Source organism: Stenella coeruleoalba (genome assembly GCF_951394435.1).
Source record: "Stenella coeruleoalba genome assembly, chromosome: 7".
In the NCBI taxonomy this organism is placed as follows: domain Eukaryota; kingdom Metazoa; phylum Chordata; class Mammalia; order Artiodactyla; family Delphinidae; genus Stenella; species Stenella coeruleoalba.
The window spans coordinates 57,643,009-57,666,892 of NC_137153.1; the positions used below are offsets into that span (position 1 = coordinate 57,643,009).

A 23,884-nucleotide genomic window follows, 5' to 3' on the forward strand; every position below is an offset into this window, starting at 1 on the left:
CCTCCATGCCTTCGTGTGTTTCAGATTTTGTTTTGTTTTCAGAATTCAGCGGACAGTTCTTCTTGAGCAGCTGGGTCTACAGGCAGAATCGCTAAAGAAACCCTCAGACTTGACGTTTTCCTTAGAAAAGTGATAGAGCAGATGCAGGCCAGAGATGAGAAAGAGCAGGATTGATGGGAAGAGCCAATGAGGATTCAAGAATTAATAAGTGTAAAGTTATTTTCCACAGATAAAATGAAGGAAGGAAGGATGTGCATGCACACACGTCTCTAACTGTGGTGGTTTGTCATTTATGGGTCTAAATTAAACTGATTTAATGCATGTCTTCACTCTGTAGGCAGATACACAATGCTGACCATGTGCAGGACGCTGTTGCATTGGCTTTCTAGTTTCTTGTATACCAGGATTTAGCTTTGATCCCCAAAAATGACCAACATAAATGTAATGTCATACCAAAAGCATTTTTCAGGAGCATTAGATAATTTTCTGGTACTTGCAGAGAGAGAGAGAGAAAAAATATATATACACACACACACACATACATACATATATACACACACATATATATATACACACACATACATACACACACACATATATATGTACATATATATACACATATACACACACATATATATACACACACACATATATACACACACACACACACATATATATATACACACACATACATACACACATATGGCTAAAGCTGATGTTCTCAACTTTTTCTCACCCCCAGCACACTGGTAATGAAGCTGCCTTCCTGCACCAGTGATCTTGGGGAATCACTTCCCATTTGTGTTGGGTACCTTCCTGATGGTCAGCAGGGGAGTCCAGTCCAGGGGGAAGTGGCTTCCAGGTAGGGCTGGTGTGGGGTAGAGAGTCCCAGTTGATTGGAATCTACTCACACCCAGGGCATGGCAGTAGAATGGAGTGGATGTTCTCCCTCCTGAGTCAAGAATCATTACGCCAGGAGAAAAGGGATAGTATTGTGGGGAAAGCACTAGACCAGGTCATGGGAGCTGGATGGATTATCTCAAGTTAGCTCCTCACACTTTAGCTTCCTGAACTTGGGCAAGATACTTATTTGTTAATTTCCTGAACTTGGGCAAGATACTTATTTGTTAATTTTCTCATCTGTAAAATTAAAAAGTGGCATTAGATGACCTCTAAATTTCCTCCCAACTCCTGCATTCATGGTATTAATGAATTCATTCAGTATTGATTCATCTTGGCAGTGGGAATATAAAGTATCCTGTGATAAAGAGACACACATGACATAGAAGTATAAGCAGTTTGCTGAAAGGTCAGGTAATTCTTGCTGGGAGTGGGGAGAAGGAAGGAAAAGGGTGCCATCTCAGAGAGAGGTTCATTTAAGTTGGGTCTCGAAGGATGGGAAGGATGGTGTCAGAAGCAGAGGGTTCAGAAGTAGGTGAGATTTTGCTGAACTTGGTATTTATGGCAAGAAGCTCTTTGTAGCTGGAGCTTCAGAGGTCTTGGCAGGAGATGGTGTAGGAAAGGTAGGCTGGGTTTGTATCAAGGGGACTGCAAATGCCAGGTAAGGATATTTATTATTTATTCTGTTCACAGTAGGAAGCCCCTCAAGGTTTGTTAGGAAGAGGAGTAAAATATTGTCAGTCTCAGTTTTTGGAAATTGGATAAAAGTCTGTAAAGAGCGGATTGAAGTGAACAGGGAAATCCTATTTGTTTTCTTAATGGCTGTCTTCATCCACATTCCTTTGGGCACCTATATGGATCCTTCCAGGACTGTCTCCCTTTCTATAACTGGCACTGACTTCCCAAACTCCAGAAAGTACTGTTTGTACTCATCTTCTCTGAGGTGACACCAAGAGCTTATCTCCCCTAAATGCACACCATCTCCGCCTTCCCCAACGGAGCAGAGTGGCTACACCATTAGCAAGGTTTAGAAACAAAACAAGGGCAAGAAAATCCAATGTTAAAAGAAAAAGAAAATTAATGATTTAGAAAGCCACTTTCCAAAAAAGGAAGAAAGAAATCCACTTTCCTCAGTTCTATATCCATAGGTAGCTTAGATAGTTTTAAAAAAATCGGGAAAAATTTAACCCCTTAGTGGTTGTCACACTGAAGTCAGTCTTAACTGGTGTAACTGATGTAACTCTTAACCTTGGCTTGACACACTAAAAGCAAAGAACATTGTATGGCGTTTTCATCTTTGCCTGCAGCACTTGCTTGGTTGAAGCTGCATTGACTGAACTCGGAACAGACACTAAGATCAGTCTTTGGGGATCAGAGGGAGCCCTAGGGGTTTGCTTGGGCTCCACGAGGCCCCTGGGCCAGGCCGTCAACTCTGGCTTTCTTGTTTTCCTTTTCTCCTGCAGCTTTTTCTTCCAGCCTGTTCAGTGAGTGCCCCAGGAGGTACTGTGTATGCGTGTGTGCATGCTTCCACCAAATAGCTTTATCGTCAGTGCTGCGGGCCTTCCCTTACACACTTGTGGCTGTCATAAGGCAATTTGATGCAAGCTTTCTACACGCCCAACTAGTTAAGAGTTGAAAGCTGTCCTGCAGATGGGCGCGGCCCCGTTACTTATGCTTGCCAGTTGTCAGCCACCTTGGTGTCATTTAAATGGAGGCATTTTGAATGTTTCTCATTTCACAATGTTTTAAGATACTCATGAAATGGCAGTCATCTCAGGAAGCCAGATGTTTCTGCCTGTTCTCATTGCAAACATTTGTTCACCTGATAGTCTGTAGAATCACAGATTGCTGGTTAAAAACAAATTCTTCCAGATTCTTCGCAGTGGACTCAATCTGTCTTACTTTTTTAAATTTAAAGATGTTCAGATTATCCTATTTTCCCTGTAAATTGTATCAGAGCAGATGTAGTTACCCTGATGCAGCAGTGGACTAAACTAATTTCATTGATGTAAACACAGTTAAACAATTTCCAATGCAACTTTGGAAACAGTGTTTGTGAACCTGTTTAATAATGTTTAAAAATGTATCAATGAAATAGGCTGAGCCTGTGGCCTTTATTATATTATCTCTTCTCAATTACACAGTTGCTGTGTTTTATGTCTGGACTGGCTATAAGTAAACCCGCCCCCCCTCAAAAAAAATTATTCTAGCTGAAGGGTGTGGCTTATCCCAAACCCATGAAATTTGATTTGCAATTGAAGACTCTTGGAAAATACTTCAAGAGTGACATAGGAATGATATGATGATGACATGATAAGAAATGTATTCAGGAGGTTGGGCTGGTCTTTCTATTTCTGTTCTCACCCTTTTTTTCTTTGGCCTCCACTGTTCTTCACCTTCCACTCACCTCCCCCCCACACCAATGCCATTGTTGTGACTTCACTATAAATTCCAAGCTATCTGCCTTGAAATATAACAGAAAACATTAAATACGTTTTTACTAATTGTGATCTGCTAAAATCACAGTTCAAGCACTGTGCCGAAGCTGCCTTTTTTTTTTTTAATTTCAGAAGCAGTATTTAAGTGATGACATGCAGTAATTTGTTCATTCTTCTGTCAGTATAATTTACAAGGCAATGGCAGATAAACATAGCAATACAAGATTCATTTACGGTGACACAATGGCAGATACACAGAGCAGAACCCTGCCTATGAGATAAAGTGGACTGAGTGACTTATGCAGTAATTAGGGGATAATTGTCATTAACCTCACAAACAGTAGTTTACCCATATTGTTTAAAAGGCTCCAGGATGTGTAATGACAAGGTAATCTGTCAAAGCGCTAGGGGGAAATATTAATAAGATTTGTGCAAGCCTGGATAGAAAATATGCAGAAAGCGTCCACATTAAGCTAATTGGTGGATGAATATACACTTGTAAAAGTGCTTCTAATGGCACGTTTGCTGCTCTCCAAATGACTACCGTTAATGTCGAGAAGTGGGCTGCTTCGAAAGTCAGGACTGCTGGGACAAGAGGGTATTGAAGGCGTACAGGCGCGGTTATTACCTTGTGCTCCGTAACGCACGCTTCCCCCTCCTCTATTTTGGATTTCTGAGTTTGGGGTTATAGTAACGTATGTTGATTATTTACTCTGCTTTTTCCGTTTTTTATCTCTGTTTCTTCAGTCAGCCACCAACCCCCAAATCACCTCTATTTCGCGACCAAATAAAACGTATAATAGCTACACCGATAGCTGCTTAGACGTACATAGAAACTCAAACTGATGACGCGTACGTAGATTTATAATTACACACACACGTGTGAGGGTGCCTCTTATAGGAACACATTTAATCGGAGCCATCAAAGGAAAGGATATCCATCAACAGCCTTGTGTATGTGTTACAAGTAATAATGTGTTGTTCCCTGATGAATGCTAAAGCACGAAATTAATCTTTGTGTTCTACTGCCATTCTTATACCCAGAGAAGAGCAAAGTTAAATCTCAGTCTCTCTCTCTGTTCAGTCGCACACTCCGTCCTGTGTGTGTTTTATCGGATGCTGCTCAGTGAGTGTTCAGTTCCTTTCTACCCCTGCTCCCTCACATCCTAATGAATACGTGAAAGTTCCTCAGGGCGGTTCAGTCAGTTTCAGTTGTGGGGTGATTCAAAGTATAATACGTGAGCCAGAATCGGCCGTTCAAGCTTTGGAAGCTGGGATAACGTACCAGGATTGAGGATCTCGGTTGCACAGACAGACTTCAGACAGAGACTGAAGGTTGTGGCCTTGAATCCATTCCAAGGTTGTGGCCCTTACCTAATGTTGAAAATCACCTTCGTCGTGAAAAAAAAAAAAAAAAAAAATTGCACCCGTTTTTGCTGCTTATCAGACATTATAGGAAAGCCCATCAGGAAATGCCAGGGTCTCTGGCAGCTTGTGTTCAGATATGTAAAGCCCCAGCACAGACGCCTAGATAGACGGAAGCTTTCTGTAAACTCAGTGGCAGAACGTTGGTTGTGGAAAGAAAGGTAAACTAGAAGATGTAGAGCTCAAAGCAAAAATGCTAGCAAGGGCTCTGGTGAGCTCTGGTGAGCTCTGGTTGTTTATTGCAAAGTAAGCAGATTTATAGCTGTCCAAGGACTCAGGTTTTATCTGTATGTCTGAGGGGAGAAGAAAACAAGACCACTTGCAGGGCCCATCCTTCTCCTTCTTCCCGTTTCTAGTGTTTTCTGTGAGGATTTCAAACTGTTCCTTTGTTGTCCTGAACCATAGAATGATTTACCCCCTAGCATCTCAATGGTGATCATCTCCAAAATAACCTGTGTGTATTTAAAAGGTTTAATTGAGGGGGTGGGTCTTATATACAAATACTGCTGTTTCTTGGAACTGCAGAGATCGCTGGAAATCTACAGATGTTTACTTATATAGCTTTATGGAGGTATAACATTTATTTTGGAATGGTGGAGCCTCAAGTTTTACAGACTTTTCACAAACCCTATTGACGGGACGATTTGGGGGAGGGGGGCGCTTCCCAAGGCCTCGAAGGAACTTCTTGAGCAGTTTCCCTAGTTTTCAAGTGAAGTTTTCACTTGAACTGATCATTAAATTGACCAGGAGTAAACATTAATCCAGAAGAATTAGTACCTCTGATCACATCACCGATAAGAAGCATGAAAGGAAGCATCCAGAGTGTATTAATAGAACAATCCAATAATCGGATGAGGGCGTATTTTCAGTCATACACACAAGTATTCTGAAAATAAGTTGTACGTACACAAGTGGGTTAAAAGGGAACATTTTAGTTTAGGGTTTGAAACATTTTAATTGAAATGTCTTGTATGTCCAGATTCTAGGAATAAATAGTCAAATAAGGGAATTTGGGTTTAGGGAGGCTTAGAAAGTTTAGTAAAGTTTAGTGTCTCTTATCTATACCGTGAGAAAACCGAAACTGGGTTTTGGTGATTTGACAGTCATACAGCTGGTCATTGACAAAGGAAGACTAGAATTCAGGTGTCATTCACTTATGTTCTTTATTTTCCTCTAAGGTTGACTATGAGTAAGTTATATTAAGCATAATCAAAATTTGGAACTTGAAGATACAAATTCTGTTTTAGCCCATTAGGATAGGGTTAGCTATCCTGTGCTTAGAGGCTCACAGGTAATTTTATATTAAAAGGTTGATATGCTAGGAATGAAGATCAGCTGGATCTAAGATTTTCTATTTTGAAACTTACATGATTCCTAAGATAGTGTTATCAAATTTTTTAAATAAATAATTTATGGCTGCACCTGGTCTTAGTTGCGACACGCGGGATCTTTGGTTGCAGCGTGTGGACTCTTAGTTGCGGCATGCAGATCTAGTTCCCCGACCAGGGATCGAACCCCGGCCCCCTGCATTGGGAGCTCGGAGTCTTACCCACTGCACCACCAGGGAAGTCCCTGTTATTAAATATTAAAATGTATGGTGTCTTTAAAAGTTTCTCAGGTTTGATTTACAATGGAGCTAGGTCATTTGAAAAATACCTTGGAATCTTTGAAATGCAATTGTTGAAATGCATTGAAGAAAGTAATTTACTCCTCTGAAAATCTTTTAGATGGCAAAGCAAGGGAACTGCTTTATTTATTTGCAAACGAATACCCATAGAGGAAATGCATAGAGCGGGTTTTAAGCTAGACAAGCTAAAATTCCTGGGTACAGAGAAGAAATCCTGACAGGCCTTTAATAGAGCTTAGCTGGAGTTTCTATGATTAAATGTGTTGTAACCCCGGCGTGATCTATCATAATCACAGTTTTTAAAATAAAAATGCTGTACAGACCGTTACTGAGGGGAGAAGTGATAGTCCTCTCTGAATTAATTATATATATTCTTGTCTGGTCCATAGTCAAGAACACTCTATAACAAAGTGAATTTTTTATCAGAAGTCAAACAGTATGTTTTAAAAATCACAAGAACTATTTAAAACTAGTGCCCTGGCGTTTTGATGGTATCTTGGTTAGAGGTGATCATCTGGGGAGGTTGTATTGTTCAACTTATCAATAATTTTTTTCCTCTAAAATATATCTTCACTAAAAAAATAGATTCAAATATGGATCAAAAAAAGAAATGATAGAAATTTACATACTGAAAAATCTATCAAAGCCATACCTCAAAATCACATAAAATTACCATGTTTCTTTTTCCTTCCGCTCCCAACTGCAGTCAAGGGCCATTCCCTTCAAACTTCCAGTGTCATCCAAGAAGCATTCCTTAACTTTGCACTTTTTTTTTGCAAGTAATTTGTGTTCTTCACTGTGGAGCATTTTTAATCTTATAATAAGACTGATTTATAATGTTTCGTGCAGTGACCCCCGGACGGTCGTCTTTTTGTGCAGGTGCATGTTTGTGTACACGTACATGTACGTGATAAGTAACTTTTAGTTGATCCCTATGTGCAAACAGTACTTATAGAGAGGACACCTCAGTGTTAGCAAGGACTAGTAAGATTCTCATCTTGACAGAAACTTCTTTAATGCAAAGTTTTCTGCGAGCTCTATCATTTTAACCAGTGGTGGATATTCCTATAGAGTTCATTTCTCCTTGGGGGAAAAAAAAGAGGAATTGGAAAGGTATTTCAAGCAAGTTCTTTATAATCTGGGCGTACTGAATTTAGCACCAGCTTTTGTAATCACAGCCAGCCAATATATACGTAGCTCTGATGTCCACACACTCATTTCATGACAACGATGGGCTTGGGTTCATGAGGGAAGCATACTTGTTTTCCAAAAGGGATAAATGTGCATACATGTTAACAAAGTCCAGTCTTGATTTTTCTTTGGAAGTTTTCCTTTCTGTCTGTGCCACACTCCGTTGATTCTTTCTCATGGGACACCTCTGTCCTAGAGAAAGCAAGAGGATTGGCAGAGGAAGCCAGAATGGACTGGTCAACATTATATTATGAAGGTAAAGTGATGCTCTTCAGAAATTCTGCAAAACACAAATTTCCAAATCATGGAAATTGAGTAGGGTTTTCATTACCCAAAACAAATGTTGATTTTTTTTTTATCAAGTCTAATTTGAACCATTTGGTGCAATCATGGTATAAATGAGTATGCTTCACTCTGCCTACAGATATTACAGTTGTTTCAGCTGGCCTGGAAACATTAGCCTGAAACACTGGGAAAGCACCGTCACATAAAAGAACTGTGTGAATAAAGAAGAGTGTAGTTTTGTTTACTTACACAAGCAAACTGCTCCAGTGTATATTGTATATGCTAGTGGTGCATCTTTCTCAGTCAGTGCCCTCCCAGAAATATGTGTTTAAATGTAAATTTGCTAAAACAATAAGCATGCCAAGTTGTTTTCCCACATAATTTCAAGTGTTTCTCAGAAATTATCACAATATTGCTTTAAAAATTTCCCTAAGTGCTTCCCAGAATCTATTATCTTCAATAAGAATTTTTTTGTTTCACCATTTTTATTCATCTCCCCTTCTCGCCTGCTTACACACACACGTACACACAGGCACACAAACTTTGACCCATACACACTTCAGATTGCCAAGTCATATAAATTAGAGAGAGAAATATGATCTAACAAAAAATGGGAAAAAATAGCTCTGATGTGAGTGGAGAGCGCCCAGACCAGTTAAACTGTTTGGCTGAAGAGAAGAGGTTTAAAAGTAACTTGACTTTAGAAAGACAATTTAAAATCGAAATAGCTGCTTGTTACGTATGGACCCACGTGAGTTCCAAAACAGGTCACTAGTGGGGGAATGGGAGAGACGAGGACTGAAAGTTTTATGACCTCTATAAGCTTTTTTCTTTAAAACTGTAGGTAGTGCTTTCGGTCATCGTAGCCAACCCTATCCAACTCTCAGGTGGTATCCGTGAGCTCTCCATTTACAGCCCCCCATAGGAAGCTGAGGGAGTGCCCCTGTTCATGACGTCTGAGATAACAGTCTGAGCCCATCACTTGCTCCTGAAGTGACCCAGCAGTTAAATGTTATATTTCCTAATTTCTGGGTCACTTCCTTGACACATATCCACCCAACCAAGAGGCCAGCACAAAGGCACAGGTGAAGGTGAGCTATGGTGAATTAACTGACTGACTGCCCTCCATCAGCTTCTTCCAAAGTGTTTGACAAGACGTGTGTGCATGATACGTGCCTGCCACATGTCAATATTAGCTCCGTAGAGAAGCAACCTCTGATTTTTATGACTACGCACCCCTTTCGTAAAAATGCCTGAGCTTGCGCCCCAATACATGTAAAGCTGTTTCTAAATTAGTAACATTAGCAAAAAATTGTCTTTCTAGGTTAAAAACTAAATAGAAATTCTCATGTTTACTCCTCACGTTAGTGGACTGTTGTGTACCCCCTACGGATAGGAGAGAATGGGGGGAAGGCATGTGTCTTTGTTTTTCTGGTCACAGCAGAATGCAGGAAAGAAGATGCTCTCTATACATGTATAAATAGGGAAAGTTGTGAATGTTGAGTCGTGAGATTTCATGCACTTTTCATGGCTTAATGTTTTCAGTCAACTTCATTGAGGTATACTTTCCATGCAAAAAAATCTACCAATTTTACATGTACAATCGATACAGTCATCTATGCGTCAGCACAGTCATGATGTAGAACGTTACCGTCACTCCCCAAAGTTCCTTTCTGTTCTTCTGCAGTCAATCCCTTTCTGCCACCCTCAGCCCCTGGCAACTACTTATCTCCTTTCTGTTCTTATAGTCTTACTTTTCCAAAATGATTCCTCTGACTGGCTTGGTAGTGTCTGTAGCCTTTTAGGTCTGACTTCTTTCATTCTTAAGGTTATGCTTCTATCAATAGTTTATTCCTCGTTATTGCCCAGTAGTTAGTATTCCTTTGTGTAGATCTCCCACGATTCGTTGACCCTTAAGACTTAAACGTCTAGAAAGCCTGGCAACATTTGTGTTTCAAGTTTTGCATAGCATGGTTTCATCAGTTTTTAACTCAGCAATTACAGCTCAGTTTTACCTGATACGAGTGCCAAGCTGGATAGGCTTGAAATTTGGTCATTTCTCTACCTTCTACTCAACCACATGTCTCTTGCCTTGATATCTGAATTCATCCTGAAGGAGAAAGGATAGAAAATTCCAATGGGAAACTGGTCATGAAAATAAGTTGCCAGTATGGTTAGGGTGCAATAATTCCTTAAGATAGTACACTGCAAATGTAGACATGAAATCAAAAACTACATCTCATAAACCTCTGATTTTGTTTTAGGTGGTCCACATTTCATTAAAAGCTTTAAAATTAGATCAAAGGGGAAATGTTTTTAGTTTTTAGCAAATCGTTTTTGGATTTTTTCTTTAAATTGTGCCTTAAATTTGACTGACGAGAAGTTCGTTAAATAGAGTAGAAAATTAAACTATTCTGCACCTGTCTGAGACTTAAACTATTGGCTGATTTCTTAATAATTAGAATATTGCTAGAGCAAAGAAGCCCTAGATCTCTGCTACGTTCAGTGTTCCTCTCTCATTTCCATGCATGGAAAGAAAGGCAGTGTTTCCCTCTGTGCTCTGGCATGCCAGTGGCCTGCTGTGAACACAGATGGGTTCCTTCTTGGGCTGGGGATTCTCTGGGCTTGAGGTCACCTGACAGTCTAATGATCCCAAAGCCTCTTATCTGGTCTCTCTTCAGTCTCTTTACATCTTTCCTTTTCTACTCTCCCTTTCCCTCAAATAAGAAAAACCAAACAGTCTTATTTGACTTTGGTTTTAAAACTATGCATCCTATAAGGTGCTTTGATGTGAAGAAAGGGCTCAAATGAAACCACTGAAACCATGATCGTTGATCCTACTGCAAGAAAGATTTTAGAAAATCACTCTGGAGCCATGCAGAACTGGGTGCCAGATTTCTACTGAGTGATATAAGCACCAGTCCAGTGAATAATAAAAGGAAGTCTTTTCATTTAAAATGCTTAGATGTAAATTTTTTAAGTGTTGTATACTTTTTCTGAACCCGGTAAAACTGGTTTCTAAGTCTCGATTATTTGGTGTTACTCATCTTTTAATTAATAGGATAGCCAGTTAGTGTCATAGGAAATCAATACTTATCCTAATACCTTGCATTTCACTTAACAGGGTAAATCTTATTATCCTCGTTTCATAAATAATAACCCCCAATGCAGAGGGTTCAAGGTCACTGAACGCTGGTTACAAATGGGGAAGCCTAAAGTAACTGACTCACCAACTACAGAATCGAATGGGAAGGACAAGAATCTAGTTACGCACTCTGATGTGATTATCATTCATGCACGAGACCAGCATCCCAGTGTGAGTTGGTCAGTAGTCAGGATGTTCCTAGTGGCCTAACAGGCTGAATTTCTGTTTTATTAATATTTATTCTGTGATAATACCTAATTCTTTTTATGGCTCTTAATTACTCTGGTAAAGTGTATTTGACATGATAAGGGGGCCTAGGTTATAGATCTCTACTTCTCAAGCTATCTGTGAGGAAGGACCAGTTTCCCCCCCAATCACTCTTAAGCCAACACTTAAGTTCAATAAAATAAAATAAAATTACTTTGAAAAGAAGTGATCATGCCTTCAGTTGTTACAGCAGTGTCCCATTGTCCCGAAGGTTTCCAAATGGTTGCTCTCAATTACCTGCAGACTGGTTTTAGGAAAATACTAGCCCTCAGACTAGCCCTTTTTGAATAGCATGTGGACCACTCATGGAAAGTCTTGTCTTAACAGAGGAGTCTTAAGCCACTGTTTGAGAATCACTGCACCACATCGTGCTTATTTCTGTCACAAAGATCTTCAGGAAAAAAAGAACCTTGGCCTCTCTTTTTTCCCTTTGATGATTTCTAACTCCCTTCAACCAGTTTAATCCGAGGATATGCTAAAAGTGATGTTCATTTCTAGCGTTGAGCTTTTAGACCCATTCTGTTGCATGAGAAAGTCAACTTTGTTTCTTGCTGCAGTTTCTCTATTTGTGAACGTGATGGTCTTAGAGCATCTTGGTGAATGATGGCTTCTTTGGAAAGAACTTTGGTGGCATCTCACATTGCCTGGATCCAGAGGTTACCCTGTCAGGAGGACTCCAGTTGGGAGTATGCAGTGGAGATATTTGTCCCGTCCCCAAGCACATTTGTTTACAAAGAGACTGTGTTGTCCTTCTGTGTAAATATAAATGGATGCTTCTGTTACCACGATAAATGAAGCTTCTCTTTTATCATTCAGGCTACCAGCGAAGTAGCCTGGACCTCTTCCACCAGAAGTAAGTGCTTTAACATAACAGTCTCCTTTTTAGTGGAGACAGCCACTCAGGCCTAAAAAAGAGTCTGAAAGGCAGTAGATTTAGAAATAGCAGGCCTTGTGGCAGGCCAGGAGAAAAGAGAAACCATGTGGGACTGCTGTGTACCGTTAGGGGAGGGAAGACAGGAGGGTGATTGACAGGAGATGCCTCAGGTGGGTTTAATCAGTTGCTATGGTTTCTAAGGCCTGTTTTAATACCGGAGGCTGCCAGCTCTGTAAGTACATTATCGATATGCAGATTTAGATGCAGGCTACCTGGGAAGAACCTGAGGAAGAAATGGCTGTACCTTGCTCAGACTGGGTTTCCATAGTGGAAGCCTCCATAAAAGGACAATCAAGAAAATGGATTTGACGGTAAAAGAAAAATAGTGTAGAAGAGGACATTACAGCGCTCTGGAGACCAGCCTTGTTCAGGAGAGGCCCTGCTCCTTGTCATCACAGACTCAGTGTGCCCACCTGCAAAATGGCCTCATGGATGACAGTCACTTACCTCAGCAAACTTGGAGTCAGAATTTCTGGGTTCAAGTCCTGGGCCCCAGTTAGCATCTTCGCAACCTTAAGCCATCTCACCTCCGGTGTCTCATCTGTTACACATATGCTGAGCTCTGGAAGCTATTACAACGCTCAAATGAGATAATCTCTGCAAAATCACAATGTATTTGTCTGCTTATTTACAACATCAACACTCTCCTTTACTTCCCTGCCCCAAAAAAAGAATAGAAGGGAGACCCGTTGCTGTGAGCGATAACTTTTTAAAAAATGGCTACTGCCCGACTCCAGGATCATCCAGGGTCACCGTGTATACACATCATTTGTACGACTAATGTGAACAGACAGCTGTCTGAGAGTGTTTGATCTGAAGGCTAATTTCTCCTGCAAGATGAGGGAGGGACATCTGTATTTGACTTTATGTAGGACTGGACACCCACACACATATAAAATGATAGAATGCTAGCAATGAGCCTTATAAGGGATACCATGTAACTATTAGAGCTTCTTTTTTTAGTAATTTAAATAATTGACAAGTATTGCCTTTTTATCAAATTTTAGGTGTCATGATTCAGACCATACGATTGTGGTCCAGAGAGAATTTCATGTTGCAAGGCTGAGTAGAACGGTCTACAAGAGGGAATTCTCCATTGCAAAAATAGTACAGTTCCCTTTATCCTGTTTCCCCTGACATCTTACGTGAGCATAGTACGGTTGTTGAAACCAAGAAATTAGGATTGATACCATGCTGTTAACTAATAGAGACTTTATTGCAGATTTACCAGTTTTCCCACTAGTGTTCTTTTTCTGGTCTAGGATCCCTAGAATCTCTCATTTATTTGTCCTGTCTTCTTAGTCTCCTCCAATCCGTAACCAATCTTAGGTCTTTGAGTTTTTAAAAATCTTTCCCGACATTTACACGTTGACGAATACTTGCGACGGTTTTGCAGGATGCCTTTTAGTTTGGGTTTATCTGATGTTGTCTCATAATTAGATTGAGGTATAAATTTTGGGGCAAGCATGCCACGGAAGCAGCAGTGTGCCCTTCTCAGTATAAATATATACACATGTGTATCTATCTCACGCAAGGTCCGTGATGTTCCTTATCACCGGGTAATGTTTCTTGGCCAACTTGGTTAGGGTGACGTCTGCTAGGTTTCTCCATTATAATGTTATGATTTTCCTCTTTGTAATTAATAAGGCTCTTGTCTTGTTGTTTAAGATGATTTTATGCTTCTGTAAAGTGACAGTCAAGGGTTGGAGCAAGTGCTGTTCACAGAGGGTTGCCGAGTATCGTGTACTGGTGGGAAGAAGCTGTGCCCTAGAAGATGACGGAGTCATTATTTAAGTGTTTGAATAGATTTTTCTCAATCCATACTGAAATGGATTGCCTGACATTATACTGCAGGATTTTTAAGCCCGACCTCCAGGCGTATCTCATAGTTACTAGCAAAAATGAAAGTGTGAAATGCTTTTTAATGTATATTTAACAACACATAGTCTGGTGATTACTGATGTGTATTCTCTGTGGACTCCCCTCTGCTATCAGAGGAGAATGTTGAGAGACAACATTTTTACACATTTATTCGATCTAAATCCATCACATGTTTACTTTCTAGATATGTATAGCTGTCATTTATAACAAGATCATAAAAAGTCAAATACGCTAAGTCTAACTCAAACTTCGAGTCATAGGATTACAGTCAATTTTCAGAAAAGTGCAATTACTGTTTTTCCTTACTCTACCTTATGAAATAGGCTACTGGTAAATGACACGAAAATATAGCCATTAAAAAGGGGGGGGAAATACAGCATAGCAATGGGGGTATGGGGGTAATGCTACTTTGTTCATCCTTTTGATTCAGAAATTCACATAATAGCTCCTATTTAAAGGAATTTACATCATTGAATCCAGTGCTGTGCTCGAGAAATAAAATGTGAAAAATGTACTAAATTCCTTCCTATGGTGTCACTGTTTGATAAGGATTAAGGTACCTTTTTTTGGGGGGGGCATACACTGGGTTGCACAGCAAGAGTTCACATCTCGTACTAATATATGCTAGATACTTGCATAGTCTATAGGCCATTGTTGTTAAAGTAGCAGTAGTGTAGGCATTTTAGATCACAGAGCCCCAGTGGTCTACGTTTTGTTTGCTTTGACATTATTCAACTCAATCTGTTTCTCTAACTGTGACTCTAATGACTACGTTGGCATGGCAGAAAAGTATGCTTTGTGGATCGACTTGTATTAACCGTGCTTGCATGTTGTTTTCTGCTCTCGGTGTTCCATGAGCAGACAGAGCACCTTCGGTTGCACTGAATAGTCATGCACAGTCAATAAGTTTTTGTGTTTGTCTTTGTCATTTCTTTGATGTGGCCTCCAGGATGCTGCCGGCAAGGTGCTGGACCGCTGGGCCATCATGTCTCGAGAAGAGGAAATCATCACCCTTCAGCAGTTTCTGCGGTTCGGAGAAACCAAATCCATTGTGGAGCTGATGGCCATTCAGGAGAAAGAGGGGCAGGCCGTAGCTGTACCGTCTTCAAAGACAGACTCAGACATCAGAACTTTCATTGAGAGTAATAATCGCACCAGGAGTCCCAGCCTCCTTGCCCATCTAGAGAACAGCAACCCTTCCAGCATTCATCACTTTGAAAACATCCCCAACAGCCTCGCCTTCCTGCTGCCATTCCAGTACATAAACCCGGTCTCAGCCCCGCTGCTAGGATTGCCTCCGAATGGGTTGCTGTTAGAGCAACCAGGACTGAGGCTGCGGGAACCCAGCCTTTCGACCCAGAATGAATATAACGAGAGCAGTGAATCTGAAGTGTCTCCCACACCCTACAAGAACGACCAGACGCCCAACAGAAACGCCCTGACCAGCATTACTAATGTGGAGCCCAAAACTGAGCCAGCCTGCGTGTCCCCCATTCAGAATTCCGCCCCGGTCAGTGATCTGTCCAAAACCGAACACCCAAAAAGCTCATTCCGGATCCACCGGATGAGAAGGATGGGGTCAGCGTCTAGGAAAGGAAGAGTGTTCTGTAACGCGTGTGGGAAGACGTTCTATGACAAAGGTACTCTCAAAATCCATTATAACGCTGTTCACCTGAAGATCAAACATCGGTGCACCATCGAAGGTTGCAACATGGTCTTTAGCTCCCTCCGAAGCCGTAACCGTCATAGTGCGAACCCTAACCCTCGCCTTCACATGCCTATGCTAAGGAATAACCGAGACAAAGATTTAATTCGGGCCACATCAGGGGCTGCCACCCCCGTCATAGCAAGTACAAAATCAAATCTCACACTCACAAGCCCTGGCCGGCCCCCAATGGGTTTTACCACTCCCCCACTAGACCCCGTCTTACAGAATCCTCTCCCTAGCCAGCTGGTGTTTTCTGGGCTAAAGACTGTCCAACCAGTTCCTCCGTTTTATAGAAGTTTACTCACTCCGGGGGAAATGGTGAGTCCTCCAACCTCCCTCCCGACCAGTCCCATCATTCCAACCAGTGGTACCGTAGAGCAGCTCCCCCCATTACCCTCTGAGCCAGCAGCGCCAGTAGTGATGATGGCCACTCATGAGCCCAGTGCCGACCTGGCGCCCAAGAAGAAGCCCAGGAAGTCCAGCATGCCTGTGAAGATCGAGAAGGAAATTATTGATACTGCCGATGAGTTTGACGATGAAGACGACGACCCCAATGATGGCGGAGCTGTGGTCAACGACGGGAGCCACGACAATCACTGCCACTCGCAGGAGGAAATGAGTCCAGGCATGTCTGTGAAGGACTTTTCTAAGCATAGCAGGACCCGGTGCATTTCAAGGACTGAAATACGAAGGGCCGACAGCATGACTTCCGAGGACCAAGAACCTGAGCGGGACTACGAGAACGAGTCTGAGTCTTCGGAGCCCAAACTGGGTGAGGAATCCATGGAAGGGGATGAGCACATGCACGGCGAGGTGAGCGAGAAAGTCCTGGTGAACAGTGAGAGGCCGGACGAGAACCACAGTGAGCCCTCTCACCAGGACGTCATCAAGGTGAAGGAAGAGTTTACAGATCCCACTTACGACATGTTTTACATGAGCCAGTACGGACTGTACAACGGCGGGGGTGCCAGCATGGCAGCCCTGCACGAGAGTTTTGCATCATCTCTGAATTACGGCAGCCCTCAAAAGTTCTCCCCGGAAGGTGATCTGTGTTCTAGCCCAGACCCCAAAATCTGTTATGTGTGCAAGAAGAGTTTCAAGAGCTCCTACAGCGTGAAGCTCCACTACAGGAACGTTCACTTGAAAGAGATGCACGTCTGCACGGTGGCTGGCTGCAATGCCGCCTTCCCCTCTCGCCGAAGCAGAGACAGGTCAGTAAATCTCCATTGGCTGCTCCTGCTGGGGGTGGAGGGTGCCGGTCATGGTGGACTTGAAACATTAAAAAAATCCAGCTTAGATGTTTTCTGATGCACTGTAAAGATTGTCCACAGTGATCACGTGACCCCCCCAAGCTGCCGTGCTCGTGAAGGATTGTTGCAGTTGGTGCTTGTTGTGATTACGCATGCAGAGTCATGTGCCATCTTACCCAGTAATGCACGCCATTTTTCTCTGTGCTCTGTGTATGTGTGTATGTTTCCATGCATCTAGGTGTGAATAAGTTAACTATGTACACAGTTCCCTGCTTCCCCGTGAACCTTCACTTAGAAGCCGCAGCTTCTGTTATATATATTTCTGCTTTGCCATGTGGCTTTTTAATTAAATCAATATATTATCTTCATACACACATATTTATCCAATATAGAAACAGAAATTTACGGATGGAAAGAACCATAGGTCCAGGACATCGAGACAGCCTGCATCTCCGTAGGTATAACCAGAAATGTTATCGTTCTTACATGAGTATTTAGTATGTCCTTGAATTCTTTAAGAGTCATACAAATATCAGAAGAAAACGGGACCAAAGTAATTGTTGATACGGGGAAGTGGTATGGTGATGGGGGTTACTTTAACTTTTTAACAATGTCTTGGAGCACATCTCTAAAATATAATCTGTCGTGGGAATTATGCACAGAAGGGGAGGCATGCATATACTTTGAGGATCAGTTAGAATATATTATGTCCAGCCTTCAGATGACATCACACCTTAGCTATGTAGCTGCAGCTCTGAAACAGTTGGGCTTAAACAGAAGCAGCTGGTCCTAAACTTACAGTGGTCTTTTTCAATCATCTTAAAGAAAATGTGATAGAAATGGAATGTGTCAAGGTGGTCAGTGGTGGGGTAACACAGTTGTCCTACCCTTGCGGAGATAAGCTTATGAACAGATCATTTACATGATACACTAGCTCAACGAGAGTCACGCAGTTAGTTCATCCCATCATGTTGGATGTGGTTTTTGGTTTTCCAGTGCCTTTTAAAAATATTTTTGGAGAAAATTTTTTTACATGGTAAAAATCAATATATCTAGAAGAAACAAAATGAATTAGGAAGTTTCCAAAGAGCCAGCACCCAAATTCTAGTGTTTATCGGTTGGGCAGAGGTCTCTGACAAAGTCACATATAATAGAAGTACACTGAAAAGTAGTGATCTGTCACTAGAATGCTCAGCTTTTTTTAAAAGTTCAATCTTTTTAAAAATGAACGTTAAAATATATTTTCCTTTGTACTCAAATATAAGCGGCCCAATGTATGAAAAGCAAAATCTCTGAGAAAAAACTAAGTGGCTTTCTTTGTACAACTCAAAACATACTTTGAAGAGAAATCTCTTCTTAAAAATCCCCCCTCCCCCATTTACCTTGTGCTGTAAAAACGTTTTATGGTCACAAAGTTCTTTTCAGTTCCAGGTTATCATCGACAGCCCCAGAATACGGCAGATAAGATAGATAGCTAGACTTTGAATAATAAAATATAATACTGTACCCACCCCACCCCCCAAGTTTGTGAGCAATATTCATTCTTTTATGTTTGAAATAGTGCACTGGCGATAATGAGGTTAATGCATTGGATTTTTTTTTTTAACAAAAATAAAAGACTCATGAAAACCTGCATAAAATATTTATGGAAATGGAGTGTTTGAAGACAAGCCAAAATTTAAGCTTATTTGCATGAATTCCTATCACAGTTTTAGTTGGTTTTGCTGAAAATACTGCAAGTCATGACACTGGAATAAATGGCTCTGGGACCAAAGGCTACAACACCCGAAGCTTGGTGCTCTCATTTATGTCAAGCCACTAGAAAACGCAAGCGCTTGTGTTTTTATGTCCTAATGTATAAGGAGGTACTGTGGGGAGGGTGGTTTGTCTGAGGAAAAACATTTAGTGATTGAGTGATGATAGCAGAAGAATATTTCAATCTCTAATTTTATTTTAAGGATTGAGAGTTTCATGAGTGACCAGCCATACAGAAGTTTAGACCAGTGCCTAGGATAACTAGGATATAGGATATTCTAGGTGAGAAGCATAATACAGATATTCTCCCATGTATGTTCAGTCACAGAAGAGATTGCAAACCTCAGAAGACAGGTGATTACATTTCATATGGGTAAAATAGCACGTCATGCCTAATCTTTTTAATTCTGGAGTTTTGTCACACATGATAAAAAGCAAATTGAAAAAAAAATACTGTACAAGAAAGTCTTGATTCTCACGTGAAATTTTGCTTTTCAAGAATCCGCAAATCTTTTGCCCTCAGGGTAAAAACATAGCAAAAACTCTTGATACTTTGACTTTTTTTTTAAGAAGAGTGTTCATCCTTGTTGAGTCTATTACTTGAGTTAATATATGATGTGACTGTAACTACCACCGAATAAGCAAAAACAGTGATGCCACTGGGGTACCACCCTCCTCGTGCATCTCAGGAAACACAGTTGCACTATAATTGTACTCCTGTTTCAGCCCTTTATTGTCATTTCATCAACTAATAACGACCTGTAATTTAATCTCCTTATTCACAAAGCCTCTTGCCTCACATCTTGAATCTACCCCTCAGACATATGATCTTCCTCTTTCTCTTCACTTGTACTGTGTCAGTCACAAGAACCCCAGGAATTTCGTGTCCCTGATTTTGTCCTCTTCAATTCACTATGAAGCTAGGATAAGTTTTCTTACCTTTCTCTGAGCCAACATACCTTCCCAAACAGAAATCCCCCTTTGCCTTTAATCCTGCCGTGTCCTCGCCCATTTCTCTCCTCTTCCCAGAGTCTCGACTCATCCATCCTGCACTCCACAACATCTTCCTTGTGCAAATAAAGCATTAGAAGGCATTCCGAGTGGGGGCTGAAGTGTGCAAGGCTACCGGGTTTCCGGGATGCCTGGGATAAAATTAACAGAATGACCCTCTTCCTACTGTCTGCGAAAGCAGCCTTCTTGTCTTTGGGCTTAGAACACCTTACAGGAGAGAGAAACAGGTCTTCTTGTGCTTCTTCCAAGATGGTTATACACGAGGGAGTTGCGTGTTTGGTCTCAGATAGATAGGCTGTTAGTAGGATGGAGGTAGAAAGATGTTAAACGCTGTGTTTTAGATTTGACGGCTAGGTAGCAGAGATTTCCAAGTCTTCGCTTATGGTCTTTCTAGGTTTTTATAAGATCCCATTGAAGGCTTTTTGAAAAGCAAGAATATTCTTTGTGTAAAGTCACAAAAAGGGAGAAGAGAGAGAGAGAGAGAGAGAGAGAGAGGCACAAGCAAGGCTTGTGAGGGCTGAGGAGTCCAAGCGCAGTGTCAGAGGTGTCCTTTTCTATACAGCTGTGAATGAGTGTGAGTTTAATAAATCAGAAAGCAAAGAGGACCATTCCACGCTAATGACAAAGAGCAAGCTAATATACCCAGACTCCAGTTCATCTGGTCGCTAGGTGGTTGTTAGGGTAATTTTTACTCCAGGTTCTAGAAGTAAAATGTAAATTATTTTCCCTGTAAAGAACTATAGAACTATAAGGCAATGGCTGAAGTATTTACGTGCATACTGATAACAGTGTGTAGTGTTACACCTGACAGTCTCTAAACACCCTTACTTCTTTCTTGTTCGTCCCTTGATTTTTCTGCCAAGGTGCTGTTCTCTCAGGGAACAGGAAAGCTGACCTGGGTTTTGAAGTAAACATATGAAAATACTCCCTGGGAAGAAGACATTCCAACTGGCCTAGAACCTACAGTCTTCATACAGGACATTTTCTTGAAGATAGTGTCATAGAATTGGCTGGGCCTGGCTTCCTTTGGTCATTTCTCATCCTCTGTCATGTTTTTTGATCCCCAGGAGGGCCGACTGGCCATGGATCAACCCCATTTATAAATTACATTTGGTTTTTATTCAGAAAAATAGAAACCCTTCTGTCCTCTTCCCCCAAATTCCTTATCATTTGCTAATATAAAAATCGATTTAATGCCGATCACTAAAACAGACGTAAATAGATTTTACATTGGCAGCTATAACGAAGACGTCGTCCACAGAAACTAGATGGTCTGCATCTTTGTTCCTCTCTTCCTCTGAGAATAGTGGCCACTAATTGCCACAGTTTATCTTGAATTTTATCAGAAGGGTCAGCACATATGGTTGATCTTCAAGGTGTAGGAAAGGCGATTCAGCCCCATGAATAGATTTAAAAACAAAATAATATTTGGTCAGGGTGATTTATAAATAAATATGAGGCAACTATTGGTGCCAAGGGTGAACCTTCTCTTTGATGGCTAGTTAAATCTGTCCAGATTTAAACCTGTAAACTTCTTGATTTGTATGGAATAAGATATCTGTATTTGGTTTATTAAAACCTGCTGATGTCTCCAGAACTAAATTTGTTCCTCTATAGGCCTCTGGGTAGCTGTACCTAAAGAGCAGAGATGTATAGTTTTTGCTTGTCTGATTACCTGACTTCCAGCCCTGTACAGGTGTGCAGGAATAAATTAACATGAGCTACCTCTGATGAGCCACTGCATACATTAACAGCAGAGGTGAAGATGCGAAAACATGCTGCCCGCCTCCTGTTAGCACCTTCTCAGCAGCGACATCCATTTTTTCCATCATTCTCTGTGTTTGGAAACGTAGAGAACTTTCTAAAGAGAGATTCTCAGTAAATACACATGATTTTACCAGGCAATACCTCCAAGAGATGAGCCACTTAGCACCAACTGAAGATAACTATTAGTATATTTGCCCTAATATAATTAGCTGTCAAATAAAGCGTGTTAATCCTCTCCAAGTACAAGAAGAGAACATGTTAAGGCATCAGCCTTCTCGTTTCCTATATTTTTGCCATTCAAACTGCAGCTCTCCAGAATTCTTTTAAAAGGTGAAGTTGTGCCGGTCCTCTGACTTTTAAAGGAAGAGGTTTTTTTTTTTTTTTTCCTTCTTCCCTGTTACTCTGTTTGGTTCCACAATACAGCCAGGAGATCAGTAGGTCTTTTGTACTTCTCTCCATTACTTTCCATCAAAGGCAAACAAACAAAATAAATCCCCCTTCTGAATAATTGCTAGTTGTGCCCTCCTCAACTGAAACTTTGGTAGTAAGATAAACTTCGGTGTCATTCCTGTCTCTGGGCTTCTTTTTATATCCTGGGAGAAGAGCAATGAGCAAAACAGTCTCCTTGTATCATGGGGAGAGACTCTGTCAAGCCTACAGTGAGCCTCGGATCTTCCTAATGACCTCCTGCTGGCCCAGCTGGATGTAAGACAAGCTCATTTAAGCCTCTGCTGACCTTTCACTCCTCCAGTCCAAGAACTACACCAGTCACTTCCACCAAACTGCCTACAAAATAGACAACAAAGCATAATGGCAGGCAAAGGACTTTCTCTCCATGATACAAAGAAATTTTTACAAATTTCTATTGATGGGAGTAACATTCAATCTCTCGTGGCTACGTAACTGCCTCTGCACAAACATAATGCTTCTATAATACCCTTTATCCTTATCTTCCCTCAAAGGGAACAAGCTACTGCTCTCGCCAGTGCAAACTCGAAAATTCAGGCAAAAATAGCATCTAGAGCAGAATGCACATACCGAATGCACAGGTGGTAATTTTCATGATAGCACCACTTTGAAAGGGTCATCTTCCTGATTTCCGTCTCCCTTGGGTCCACCACCGTCTACCCGATCCTCTGATAGACTTTCTCTCGGTGTGATTCTTTCTCATCATTATTCATTTGAAATATTTGTTTTTCTAGATAGTCTTTTCTTTTTAAAAAACACAGGCCATTTCTCACCTGGAAGCAGGTTATAAGACTTCACACATATATTAGTATTTGCTTGTATCAGTCCTGGGAAGATGGGCTCTCTCTTAAGGTGAGAGGCTTCTGCCAGCTCTCTCTTGCTGTAAATGATCATTTTTGTTGTTGTTGTTCTTGTGCTAAGAAGAACACAGACTTTTCTTTCTCTGTTGAAACTTCATAGTGAAGGTTGGGCTAGGAGGCATTTCTTTTTTAAAAAAGCCTTCTCAGAAATAATTGAATGTTTTTGCCGTAAGACTCCCACAAGCTTCAAATAAATGAATGTGGCAGAATATAAAAGTTTACACTTGCCAAAAAATTACAATGTCATAAAAAAGGGATTTATTAACTTTTAATTCTTCAGTGCCAAGATGTGTGTGTGCGTGCACGTGTGAGAGAGAAGCAAGCTGAGGAGGAGGAGAAAAGAATGCTTTTCAGGAAAGGACAATTTTTCTTCAGTTATTTAACATAAAAGTACACTTAAAAAATACCTAGATGTTATGTCCCAATGCTAGCTGCTTGAATTAAAACAGGAGCTGTAAATTCCTGGTAAAAAGCTGTTATGCCTGAAGTGTTAGTGATCTTAACTCTAGTACTTGATGGAGTTTATGACTTCTTTTACTAACTAGGGGGAAGAATGTTACCTACTTCTAGTTTAATGCTTTTTCTTGCTCGCTCTAATTATTTTGACTTCACCTCAGGAGAAAAGAGCCAAGTGCTTCTACCCGAACGTACGTAAGTGGCGCCTCAATTTTGCTATTGCATATGTCAATCTGAATTATCACTAGCTATTCGAAAATGATGCTAACATTCTCATCTAAAGGCATCCACATAATGTATATGTGTGTTGATACGTAAACACCCACATAAATAAGAATATCAAAAGACAGATCATCCTTAATTGCCAGAATAGACATGTTCATCTTAGAAAGTGATATATGAAGTTACTTCAGCACATGGATGGGGAGCAAGATTTTTTTCAGTCAAAGGAGACAGATTTGGGCAATGAGAACAACAGACCTTCAAAAGCAAGCCTCTTGGGTCTGACGGCCAGCT

The 23,884-nt window shown here is 41.0% G+C and overlaps 1 protein-coding gene across 19 annotated transcripts in view; it reads left to right on the forward strand.

The window, feature by feature from the left end:
• Positions 1-23,884, forward strand: part of BNC2 (basonuclin zinc finger protein 2) — a 425,725-nt gene that overhangs the window by 386,519 nt on the left and 15,322 nt on the right. For 16 of the 19 annotated variants that reach the window (XM_079927977.1, XM_079927974.1, XM_079927978.1 and 13 more), the window contains one exon: positions 15,043-17,012. In XM_079927977.1, the coding sequence (XP_079784103.1) occupies positions 15,043-17,012 (1,970 nt within the window). Of the gene's footprint in view, positions 1-15,042; positions 17,013-17,443; positions 18,292-23,884 lie in introns of those variants that run through there. The other 3 variants (XM_079927966.1, XM_079927967.1, XM_079927983.1) reach the window with 3 other exon arrangements.